The sequence below is a fragment of the Acomys russatus genome, chromosome 25, assembly GCF_903995435.1.
Source record: "Acomys russatus chromosome 25, mAcoRus1.1, whole genome shotgun sequence".
Classification (NCBI taxonomy): Eukaryota; Metazoa; Chordata; class Mammalia; order Rodentia; family Muridae; genus Acomys; species Acomys russatus.
In genome coordinates, this window is record NC_067161.1 from 13,887,123 (window position 1) to 13,900,544 (window position 13,422).

General features: G+C 40.8%; 1 protein-coding gene across 4 annotated transcripts in view; it reads right to left on the reverse strand.

Moving 5' to 3' along the window:
* Positions 1–5,337: 5,337 nt before the first annotated feature.
* Positions 5,338–13,422, reverse strand: part of Cpeb4 (cytoplasmic polyadenylation element binding protein 4) — a 62,105-nt gene continuing 54,020 nt past the window's right edge. For all 4 annotated transcript variants that reach the window (XM_051167383.1, XM_051167381.1, XM_051167384.1 and 1 more), the window contains 3 exons: positions 11,747–11,861; positions 9,179–9,360; positions 5,338–8,063 (listed from right to left, as the gene is read on the reverse strand). In XM_051167383.1, the coding sequence (XP_051023340.1) occupies positions 7,836–8,063; positions 9,179–9,360; positions 11,747–11,861 (525 nt within the window). In that variant the 3' untranslated portion in view covers positions 5,338–7,835. The remainder of the gene's footprint in view (positions 8,064–9,178; positions 9,361–11,746; positions 11,862–13,422) is intronic.

A 13,422-nucleotide genomic window follows, 5' to 3' on the forward strand; every position in this document is an offset into this window, starting at 1 on the left:
CACACACACACACACACACACACACACACACACACACACACATTGTCCAAACAATACACCTAGCAACCTGTTCACAAGCCAGGACCTGCATTGAGCTGTACACCTCCCCACCCTGAACTGTGGAGTGTCCCTCCTCCCCCAACACCCATCAGATCATTTCTATTCAATTGCACTCCAGTTATATGCAGGTAGGAGGACCGATCTGGCATGAACTAGTTGTAAGTACACATGCAATTAAGACAAACTGCATTCCTTGTGTGCGTCTTTTAGGGGAAAATTCTATTGACCATCATCATATGCTTAATGGATAATTGGGTATGCCTGTGATTAAAACCAGGTTCATAAAGACCCACAGCCAAACATTAGGCGAAGCTTGAGGAACCCTGTGGAAGAGAAAGAAGGTTTGGACTAGCCAAAGGGGTCAAGGACACCACATGAACACAGCCCACAGAACCAGCTAACCAGGGCTTACAGGGGCTCATGGAGACTGCACTGACACTCAAGGAGCCTGTATAGGTGTGGCCTAGGTCCTTTGCGTATAAGTTATGGTTGTGTAGCTTGGGAGCAGGGGCTGTCTCTGACTCTTTCATCTGCCTTTCCTCCCACTGGGTTGCCTCATCCAGCCTTGCTATGAGGGGATGTGCCCAGTCTCGCTGTTACTTGTTGTGCCATGTTTGGTTGATGTCCCTGAGAGGCCTGCCCTTTTCTGGAAGGAAATGAGGAGGGCTCTAGGGAAGTGGGGGTGGCGGTAGGTAAGGGGACACTGGGAGGAGATGAGGGAGGGTAAACTGTGGCCAGGATGTAACATATGAGAATAAATAAAAAAAGGAAAACAATCAGATGCATATGAGAATCAATAAAAAAAGAAAAAACAATCAGATGCATATGAGAATAAATAAAAAAAGGAAAAAAATCAGATGCATTGTGGAAAGGAACATGAAAAAAGTAGAAAAATGCATATATGACCTAATGTAGCAAGCAAAATAGAAAATCACCCTCAAATACCCTTAGTAACCAAACTTCTCCTTTTAAACCCCATATAAGAAAACAACCCCAACATAATTTAGGCTCTTGAGTACTCTTACTCATGTGGCCTGCTGTTACTCCTTTTCTTAATAAAAATATTTTATTGAATTTCAGGAACTTGACACTTTAAAAATTCCAACTATTTCTCACAGATCAAAAGAAAGCCCAGTTTTATTTTTTGTTTATTTTTGCTTTTGTTTTTGTTTTGTTTTTTAAGACAGGGTTTCTCTGTGTATCTCTGGCTGTTCTGGAACTTGCTCTAACGACGAGGCTGTCCTGGAACTCACAGAGATCAGCCTACCTTTGCAGCAGCTGGAATTAAAGGAGTGTGTCCCCCAGTGCCCAGCCCAATTTTATTTTTTAGCCTTGATCCATTGGCAGAGATGACGCCAAGGATCACAGAGAGAGCGATGGGGGTTGGGGGGGGGGGGCGGAGGCTGACAGGTGAGGAGAATCTGGCCTTTACTGCATCTTAGCTGCCATTGTCCATCCTTTCTACAGGACACTTAAATATTCTGTACGATGCCTTCTGAGGGTGTAGGCTTGCTGATGGACACAGGGGTGGGCCATGATTGGTTTCTTTCCCAGGACCAAATCTTTTGGTTACTGTAGAGTCGGCTGCTGAGCGACAAGTGATAATTGAGACCGCTCCATTTTTCTACCCCCACTCCCATCCTGCCCCATGTGTCACTGTCATCACAGTTGACCTAAGATGTTGCATCAGGTGACACTCTCATATGAAGTGTGCCTTCATTTCACCAAGGCTGGAGGCATCAAGTCTTTGCTAGATGCTACCTAAAATCATTCATCCTACTTCACATGCCTAAATGATTGCTCCTACCCCCAAACCCCTCTTGGCTACCTTCGTGGGTAACTTATTTTAGAACAAGTTCAGATGCCATGTTCCCTTTGGTGCATTCTGGGAAATCATCTCTAGGTCTGCCTTATTCTTTTTTTCTTCTTTATTTGGTGTCACAGAGGTGTGGGAAAAGAACTAAAAATAATCTCTTTAAAATGTTGACATTTGCTCAATCACACAGACATTTGTGTGGCATCAAAGCTCTAGTTCCTGAAATAGAAGGTGAAGGATAAAGCAGGCTCAGGCTTAGATTCCAGCATCTGTGTTTCCCAGTTAACAGCCCTCAGGCTCCATCTGCCACCAGGCATTTTCCACTGACACCTAATCAGAGACTGTGCAACACAAAACATGCATGTTTGCCTCAGCTGCATCCTGAACTTGATGCTGATGCTCATTTTTAACTTCCTTGAGACAAATTGTACTTTCCCAATTCTGTCACCATGCGCAACCGCAGTAAGACACGTTCCCAGATGGTCAGTGGTGACACCCAATTGGACTAGAGAAAGATTACGACTTAAAAATATCCAGAGAAGATTCAAGGCATGTCAAAACAGAACGTTGTTTAACCTAAGAGAGACCCAGAATGACTAGATAAATTCTGAATTCTTGATTTTTCTAACCCAGTGGTTCTCATTCTTGGAATATGAGGGAATGGGAATACTGAGGGAAATTCTCAGAGGACAATTTTAAGGAGGCAATATGAAAAGAAAGGCAGACAGTATACATAGGACAGCAGATTCAAAACTGGTGGCTTATGCGGAGATCCGTGTGTGTCTGTGGCAATTGTAAGTGCTGGTCCAAGTCAGTGGAAGCTAATCCAAACAGCTACAGAGTCGCTCCTCACTTCAAGTCCTCTAAGTGAGGATTGAGGGTGGGGTTAAGGAGACTTGACTGGGCGTGGGACAGGGCTTAGAAGCAAACCTGAAACCGTACATGTGGGGTGGACAATGGAAACAGCTGTGTGTGAGACTGATAGGAGCATGGGCTTCCTAAGGCAGTTTCAATACACTGTGAGGGCAAGTCTTAGAAACTGCCAATTAAGAGAAAGCAGTACCGATGTGGGTGTTTCTATAATCTAGAGCTCCTGGGGCACACGGCCATAGTCTAGGCCACTCCTCACCATTCCCAGTGTCTGAGTTCCATACTGGGAAAGAAAACTAAGAAGTAAAACATCTCACAGTCTGTTCACTTCCAGTAAGACCTGCCTTCCTACTCTTGAGACTAGTATACCATGGGAAGAAAGTGAAGGTACTTTACTTCCCAAACAGAGTATCCTAAGGGTATATTTTGTTGTAATTTATCATTGAAAATTTAAATGTATCTTAAAATATAAATATTGACACATTGCAATACTCAGTAGTCTGCATGAGGCATGAGCCAAATAAAAGACAACATATACAGTCCCTGAGCAATGAGATTATAGCCCCGGAGGCCACAGCCTGTAACATCAGTTCTGAAAGAACTCAGAGTTCAAAGACGAGAGATGAGGGTCAGTGGAAGAGCCAGTGCTTAGCACAGGGGAGGTCGTGGAGTCAGTGTCCAGGAGGGAGGAAAAGAGGGCGGAAGACCAATCAGAGTGTGGGTGGACACATGCCACCCCCAGACACCACACACACCAGGGCAGCACATGAACTAACGGCAAGGCCAAAGACACTACAGCTGCCAGCTCTTACAGCTTACGTAAGCCAGGAACGCCTGCCATGAGCACTCAGATGACTAAACACTTTTCACACTGGTTTGTTCAGCCAGGGCCTGCCCAACAGGACATTCCTAGTATTTTAAAAATGTTTTATTCCCAACCACCGAGTCTACTTATGTTAAAAAGAAATAAGTATAGTACAAGAAATCTGAGTTAAAAGTTTTATTCATTCAACATCTCACATTACAAATATTTAAAAATTATATGCATACTGGTATAAATAGTCATTTGCAAACTATTTAATAACATTAATTTTCCACTAGCACTTCAACAAATGAACTCTTTTAAAAAAGGAACTGTGTTATATAACTTAAGAGTAGAACATACAAAAATAGGAACTTAACGTGAAAATGACTTTAATAAAAAAATGAATTACCCTTATTTAAAATGCTAGAATAAATACTACAACCTCCCCATACACAGTAAAAACTATATGGAAATTCAGCCAAGTAGTACAATTAACTGACGCACTTAAATAACGTTCCCTTCTGATAATATGAGCAATACACTGGAAAAATTAGGGATTAGTAAAAACTAGACACCCACTTGCTAAAAGTTTCACTTCCAAAAAAATATAACAAAAATCTGATGAAATTATAAAAACTAATTATACTTTAAATTTTAAAAATATAAAAAATAAAACAGTTGAATACAATATTGTCCCAATTCTTACAATGCTATCAATCACAGTAGCTTTAAAATAAGATAATAAAATAAAGCAAATGACCAAAACCTCTTTTATTCCATTTTTAAAAATAATCTCAAATTTACATTAGTAGAAAGATTGATTTCTGATTCTTTTCTTTAGAAACACCAGCAAGAAAGAGGATTACTCTTAACAGTAGAAAATGACATTTTTAAATGTCTGCAATTAAAAACAAAGAATTACACTGCAAAGATCTTCCAAAGTGTGAGATAAGTATTGCACATAACTGGAGTGAGCTTGCCACAATTCATCACATTCAAGTTTTAAATCACCTTTTAACAGAAGATTCAACTCTTCAAAACAAAAGGGGTGAATTATCAAGTCTTTCCAACAGCACTCTCATAAAATGCTAAGTTCATTCACTGCAAGTTTTAATTTTGCATTCTGCAGAGGTCTGTGTATGGAGAAGTATATATATTATACCAAAGCCAGGGGACGAGGGTGGGGGGTGGGGGGGGGAGGAGTCCTTTACATAGAAAATAATCAGAAACACTTTATTTTACATTGCAAAAATAACCATGTAATTACTCTGTAACTACATTGTAAATACATGGCTGGTGCCATGCTAGTGCGCTAGAACTACATGCTTGGTAAATTGAAGTGATACCCTAAAACCTGTAAACTAATTACATGTTAATTATGTTTGAGTTACATGGTAACTCCCAACTACAATCCCATGTAATCTGAAGGACATGTTATCATAAAGTTCAGAGTAATAGATAATCATTGTTTATGCCCTGTAAAGAAGTGGAACCAAATCATCTGTAAACACGCTCGTCACACAATCACAAGTAAGTATTAGCAGAATAACAATTTCTTACATTAGTCATGCATACTAACATTACAAACCTGTCCTGTGGCAGGTGATTTTGTTTTATTATATAGATTTTAAAAGAGCAGACATCTCTGAATCAAACGTGTAACATCAATTAATTAAGATTAAAAATGGTTAAACATTCACCCAAAATGTCTGCATTTTATGAATAATTTAAAAAACTTAGTAAGAAGCTGTAGACAATTTTGTTATTTTAAATTTCTACCCTATGCTTATGCATTTAGTTTTTTTTTTTTTTTTAGGAACTACAGTGTTATCTTGTCATTTTCATGCGAATTTTTTTCATTAATTTGTGACTTTACATAGACTATTTCTTAAATTATAGGTACACCAATAGCTGGTGCTGGGGAAGGATGTTTAAGCAACATGCTTTCTCTTCTCTGCAGACTCTAAAATAGCATTGCCAGTGCACAACACTCATAATTTAAAATGTATGCAGAGCACTGAAATGTATAAAAAGCAGAATATAAGAAAATAAAATTTATTAAAATTATTTATATTAAAAAATGAAGTATATGAAGATCTCTCAGTAATAAAAGTACAAAAAGCTACTCTTTGCAATATGAAAAATTGAGGTATTGCATAAAGAGATATCCCGTCAGTGAAAAGTGTGCCTAAAAATGTTCACTGTTGGAAAAACAAGATATACAAAAGTAGTGCATAACAAATATACATCATGTGCATGACAAAATAAGTTAGCTACAAAACACTGTACCGAAATTCAGCAGGTCATGTACAAAGGGAAAATGATTATTCAAAGCTAGTTCTCAAGCAGTGTTACTTCTTGTTAACTCATCACACCTGTTTACTGAGTAGGACCAGCACAACAGCACACCCAAGCCACCCACAAGCAGTAAAGGAAGAAAAAGAGGCAACGAACATTCCAATTAGAATCATGTAGTTCAGGAGAAAAGAAAAAATGTCCCTGACCAGCTACATGAGCGCACCCTCCATTTGCACGCTGCTGCTTTGCTGTCTGTTAGCAGGGGACTCTCTGACAGTGGCTCCCTCTTTCTGTTGGACTCTTAGACAGCAAAGGCCTCCATTTTGACCTTTGGAACTTAACAGGTGTAGTTCATTAAAGCCTGTGTTAAAAATAAAGGGCTGCTTTTCCTACAGACAGCAGAGGGGTCACCAGCAAGGCGGCGACAGCACTGCGGGCAAGTCTTTGGTTCTGAAGGATCCAAGATGGTACTGTTAGGCAGCACAGCTAGCAAGACTGCACTTAGACTGTTGCTGTTAAATGCTTTGCACACTGGTGGTAATCCTTTGAACTACGGTAGGGCATTTAATAAGAGAATGTCAATTAAATCAAAAGTTACTTCCATGACCAGGGCTTCAAGAGACCATTTTAAATTTACCCCCGAAGCATGCTGTTCAAAACATAAGAACATCTTCCAAAGCTAGGGCTGTATTTATAATAAACATGCATTACTTGATGAAGTTGGCACTTCAAACACTATGTCCCATGCTAAGTTCGGAAAGTGTATGTTATTGTACCTTATAGGAAGAGTAAGATAAACATACAGACTTTTGCACAGATTTACACAATTACTTAGTTCAACAGTGCAAAACACTTTGCAACTACTTGACTTTTTTTTTTTTTTTTAAACCTCTCCCCCCCACGTTTTCTATGTTACAACTAAATTACAGGGTTCCAAAGTAACTTCAAATGGAAAACAAGGCCAATGGGCAGCCAATTTGCATGTTGTTTTTAATCTTCCAGTTTTGGCTCCAAGTGTAGTGTAACACAAAGTGAAAAATGTTATCTTTGAGGTATGTCTAGATATGTTGTTTTTAATGTCAAAATGGAGAGCAAAGGCTGACACCTGATGACTGTTAGTAAATTAGGGTATAGAGTTTATATATAACAACAAAAATAAAGTTTATGCATTTGTTCTTCTGCTTTCCCACCAGATACCATTAATTCTAGCTTTGGTAGCTTTCCTGGGCTGTGATTAGGAAGTCAGTTAAATAAATAAACGTACTCCCTCAGTAGTCAAGTCACCCAATCCTTACATTCAGGATTTTAGGAATTATTTCAAAGAAAACACACTCAGCTCTGTCTACTTTGTTTTTTCTGCTGTGTACAGTATCTGAGGCATGATCAGGCTGTACTCAGCCTCAATGCTCTCTCTCATGGCTATGCTGCTCAATCTTGCTCTGACATACTCTTTCCTGTTAATAACTGTTAACTTCCTCCATTGCTGTTAAAGAATAAAAAAGGATAGAAAAAGAGACAACGAATGAAAGAAAGGAAAGGAAACAGCAAAAGCACTTCCCTGGGGGAGACTGTGTCAGAATAGGTAATAGTGTTACTGTTGGTGATTATCTCAATAAAGGATTCTTATATGTTATATCATTACCAGCAATTAAAAACCCAAAATATTGTCTCATTTCTCTGTTAATATTTCTCTCATCTAAGAAAATGCTGCAGCAAGTTTGGATCCTCTTGGCTTTCAGCAAAACAAGAGAATGAAAACTCGCATGCAACAAGATGGCAAAGTGGGAAGGGAGTTTAAACACACTGTTTGTAGTGACACGAGAGTCTACAGAATTCCTATGTTGTAGTTGTTCTTTGCATTCTACTACTGTTAGTTACACACTGCTGCACAGGACGTGCCAGCGCCAGCAGGCGGAGGAGGGTCGGGTGAACAGAAGAGGGCACTTCTTCTGAGGCCTGCAAATGAGCTCTGGAGTTGTCCATCCTTCAGTTCCAGCGGAATGAAATATGCCGAGGGCGGTCACCACCTTCCTTCACCAGGGGCTTGTGGAACTCCCTGCCAGCACGAGAGTGAATAGCAGCCCAGCAATATTCACAGTAATACTGCAGACAGGTAACATTAGCACAGAAAAATGGAGCAAATTTGCCCCCGCAACGGGCCCCTTGGCATTCATCGCACAGCTGGTCATCCAGGACATAGGGCTTAACCTCCACCTGCAATGGGGAGGTTAAAAGGGAAGCCAGCATTTCAGTACCTTGTGTGAGTACACTTTTACCCTGTGCCTCAACCTACCTGTTCCACGGTGCCAAAAAAGAGAAGAGGCACTTACTGAAATGAAGATCGTCCACTCTAATGAGCTTTTCATAAGATAATCTATCATTTTACATGCTTGTTAAAATAAAGTTTCAAACAAAAAAAGGACAAATTTTATCAGAAACTACATTTTTGGAATTATAATTTAAACAAAACCATTTAAGTGCTTCTGTCTTTCAAAAAATAGTGCACTACAAGGTTTAGTGGGCAGGAAGATGCCTGGTTTTTGCCTCTCAGACTTCTGAGTGGTTGCTGAGCTTGGCTGATGGCTTATGTGTCCACATCTTGGGTTGTGATTATAAAGCTGGGACTCTGGTAAAACATGATGTGGCTCAGTTTGTTCTTGGTCAGTGAGAGCAGTCTGCCTGAATCTAAAAGGGAGAGGTGACTTGTACCAGTGTTCAGTAGGCCAGCATAGCCGTCATCTGAGTCTTTCAAGCATTAAAATGACCTGGTTGTTTCCTCACCAGCGACAAGACTGGCAATGTTTGGTCTTGGAAGACTCCTGGATGACGCGTCCTAGGGCTCGTGTAAGATGAGGAAGGGTAGTTAGGCTTTAAGTCTCACACTCTGCAGAGGGTCTGGACACTGACCCAGGGATCTTGCTATGGAGGACCAAACCTAATCATGCCTAATGATAACCCCTGGCTCTGAAACTCACACTGACATGGGAGTGTGGAGGAAGAGCAAGCAGGCATGCAACTGTGCTACAGCAAATCCTGCCCCAGTCGCCTGTAGTTACAGCATGAGCTTTCTCTTTATTCACACCAGTGAATGGCCACTGACAGTGAATACACACGGCCTGAATCGGTGTGTAAAAAACATCACTAAATTGCTTCCCCGGCTCAGATTGAGAAAAGCACAATAAAAATCAACCAATGAAAACTTCAGGGCAGTTCCACAGAGTGCTGGATGCCGGTGTCAGTTGTGGGCAAGTGCCAGTGTATATCAAACCCTGGGCTTCCATCAGATGGTACATCGTTGCTAGAACTTTCCAAAGCAGCCCCGAACTCACCCGTTTATCTATCTCTCCATGCTGCAGCTGAACAAAGCGGGCACTGATAGCAGCTATGTAACTCTGTTGATTAGAAAATGCGACTCGTCCAGCTCCTTTTGGGTATTTAAGCTCAGGGTCAGTGTCGATGCCAGCATAGCAGACGCCTCCATACAGTCTGTCCATTATCATTGCCAGCTCCACTAAAGAGAAGAAGCAGAGACAATCAGGGAAGCTCATCTGGCTCACCTACTGTTTCATCGAAAAATGATTGACCTCTGAGTTTGCATCATTATAGTCATTACTAAAATCAAACTCACTATTATAACTTCTCTGCTAGGTCACAGCGCTTAACTGCAAGCTGGTGGGCTTACAGTGTGCTTTCTTAATTTCTTTCTCTTTTCTTTTTCTTTCTTTTTTTTTTTTTTTTTTTGGTTTTTCGAGACAGGGTTTCTCTGTGTAGCCTTGACTGTCCTGGACTCACTTTGTAGACCAGGCTGGCTTCGAACTCACAGCGATCCGCCTGCCTCTGCCTCCCGAGTGCTGGGATTAAAGGCATGCGCCACCACGCCCGGCTAATTTCTCACAATCCATACAACAGGTAGTGCTGTTCTGAGAAAACTGAGGCTCTAAGATGAATGATCTGTCACAGGTCACAGGGCCGGGCCTGGAACCTAGGTTCGTCTGCTCTGGGTTGCACTGCTGTCTTATCTGTGCTGGTTAGCAAGACATTGGTTCCTATAAATTGAACATTCGAACAGTAACTGGTTGGTTCTTTGGGAGCCCTTCTGACCCTCCTCACCATCAAAGCCTATGCCTTTGTTTACACATAGCTGTTGACTAGCACATCTTGCACTGGCTGCTCTTTCAGAGGACCTGTACTTGACACCCACATGGCAACTCACAACTGTCTCTAACTCCAGTCCAAGGATCCAATGGCCTCTTCTGGTCTCTAGGGTCACTGTACACACATGGTACACAGAGACATACATGTAGGTAAAACATCCACTCACATAAGATAAAAATTAAATCTTTTTTAAAAATTAAAAAAATAAAAGAAGTTTCAACATAGGCACCTTGCACGGGTGGATAACACTTCTGCTGGAAATGAACATCTCAGTGCCAGGCTTGGGAAACCTCCCTATGAGTTACTGACCAATGATACCCGAGAGGTCCATTAAATAATACAGACCATGGTCACTGTTCTTGGGTTGTCCACCGTAACTAGATAACAAACTATTGCTGAAGAGACAACATAGTGTAGTGGCTAGCTTTCATTGAGCCAGAAGGTGCTATGAAGGACAAGGGAGAAAAAGCCATCAGTGGTACCACATAGCAGTGAAGCCTAGATGCTGCTCCATCAACCTGACAGACAGCATGTGATCACTGGCGCTCAGTGGTAGCACAAAGGTAAGGAGATAAACAACTACTTTTGGATTGGATTTAATGCCTTTTCCACAGGAGGGAATTCATGCAGGTACTGTAAGCCTGGTCAAAAGCCCACGGCTTGGGAAGTCATAGACCCAAAGGGGAATTTACAACTGTTGCTTTACTAATGTTGTCAAACTGCCTCCCAAAAGTATGTTTATTTCTATGAATTAGTGTTGTCTGCAACCCAGCGAGAGGCGCTTGGCTCTGCAGTGGGCAGTAGCAGCCAATGTAGGGACTCATAACTGGCCGAAGGATGGAGAATAAGTGACTACTGAGTGCTCAGTCCTAAATGGGACATCTAACCATCTGTCCCGACAGGACTCAGGGAATATCATGGAAGAGGAGGCGGAAGGGTGGAGCGGAGCGCTGTGAAATGCTGTCTCCTGGGCATGCCACAGCCATTGCACTCATGAACTCACTACAATTATGGTCAGTAAGACCAGCCAGCATTCTGCAGGCAGCACCAAGTGGACTCAGTGGGTTACAATAAATTAAGGGGGGAAAAAAAAAGGAAAGGACATGAAAGGAGGGGGGAAATTTGGTGGAGGTACCTGAGGGAGCCTAGGTGATATGATCAAGAGACATTGTAGAGAATAAATAAAAGATACTCTACTTTAAAAGCTTGAAATATCTTCTCCATGAAAGTTTGAAAATATAAAACCTTATTTTAAGCTAACTTAACCCTCAAGTCATTTAAGTCAGTTGGAGATATAATTTATTTGTAGTTATTATTCTAAAACCATGTTGGATTGCAGTTTTATCTAAGAACTTAGTAAACAGCTGCAGAGAAATTGAGAACATGGGAAAGATGTACTGTACACCTCACCACACAAAGGGCTTTGGGCTTCAACAATAAGGAGCATTTTAGTACGACAGCTAAGCACTCTTAATCAGTAATTTCATTTAATCTTCAACTCTATAAAGCACATGGACTTTTGATTCCATTTAACAGATGAGAAAATTGAGACTTAGGAAGTTTACATAAATTGTCCAAGGTTGGTCAACTATTAATATGAAATAGAACACATTAATTCTAACTCAAACACTTGGATTCTAGAACTTTCTCTCTTGCACATTAACTCAAAGGTCATGGAGTATTTCAGCTGAAGATTTTTATATTTCATATGCTAATGATATGGAGACTTTGTTTAACTGTACCAGCTCGTAATGGTCGAGGAACACCACCAACAAATATTGTTTTCCGAGGGTCAAGCGGCTGTGAACCGTCCATCACAAAGTCACTATCGCTGAGATTCCAGGGTCGAATCTGCACCTACAGAATGTATAAACAAAGATGTTCATATCAACAAAGTTCAAGATTATTGCAGAGTATTTTATAATATCCCAGTTCACCACAAACAAATAAAGTTGTAAAACTAAAAGGCTTTAAAAACAAAAAACAAAAACGTTTCCTTCATTTCAGTAAACGTGCTACAAACTGCTCACTTACTATGAGCCAACCCCCTTAACACATCCATACATCCTTAATTACCTACAAATTAACTGTCTGTTTTTTACTTTACTGGGACCTCTATTTTACCCAGCCTTATAGGATCTACATAATTTAAATGTAAATAGAATAGGACTCAGCACATTTCCAAGAAATATAAGCTTACTATTGATATTAAAAATATTGCTAATATTTGCAAAAATTTAAAAAGATTTATTTATTTTTATTTATTTGGGTACTGGGATCTAAACTCAGGTCCTTTGCAAGGGCAGCAAGTGCTCTTAAGCACTGAGCAGTGTTATGTTGATAAATACTTTAGTGCCTATTAGCCTAATCAAGAATACTGTATCTGAACCAGGCCTGCTGGTGCAGGGCTGTACATCCTGTGTACCAGTGTGATTTCTCCATGTACTGTGAGTGTGTGATGTCTTTAGCAGTAAGGTCTTACCATCAAGTTCTTGAGGGTAGCCAAGAGCAATGGCCATAGCCTACACTGGGGTCTCTGGGACCCCAAATAACAACTCAAGTGGAAGGGGTATCTCACATCTGGCGGGTTTTTTTTTTTTTTTTTGTCTGATAACCTATGTCTTCAGGAGGGAACACTGTCCCTCTGTGTAATATAAGTCTAATTTCCTCCTTCTCAGTGTCTAGCTGTCTCTCTCTCTATATATAAACAACATATATATGCTTATAAAATAGTAAGTTTCCACATGGGTTTTCAAACACTCCCAGTGTTAGTTAGCCCCCCGTCCTATCCCCCCTCATCCACATGCTCTGTAGGCTGCTGGGGAAGAAAAGTCTTACCTAGCTGTGACCTCTGTGAGCTACACCAACAGCCAGCCTGGCAGATTTGCATATTGGTACAACAGTGGCATAAATGTCATGGGAATAACCAACAGCTTTCTACTGGACTTATAGCCCACTACAGAAGACAGAATTCATGCCTGATACCATTAACTGGGCCAGGAACCTGTGGCTGGATAGGTCATAGGCTCTAGAGGAGAACCTCCCATTATTTTGCTGAAGGGACACAGTATCAAACTACCTTTTAAATATTTATCCTTATACCTACAGATCAAGCATATTTCACTCTTCTTTAGAGAAGTTTCTTTATGTAGTAGATGGTGGTTAATACAGAGACTCACAATTGGTCAAAGTGCAGGTGACTATTTGAATGTGTAGTATTCACCTAAGTTGGCCCTCTACCTCATATTCCCTCATCCCCAAATGCTCAAGAATATTAAGAGGGAGTGGAAAAACTGTAGGAGCTGAGGTTGGGGAGGATGCTAAAAAATAGTGTTGACACTGTGGAGGAATGCTGAGTGAATGTATCAACTGGCAATAAAGCGCTGTTTAGTCAATCAGTTGGGCAGAAGGAGAGGAA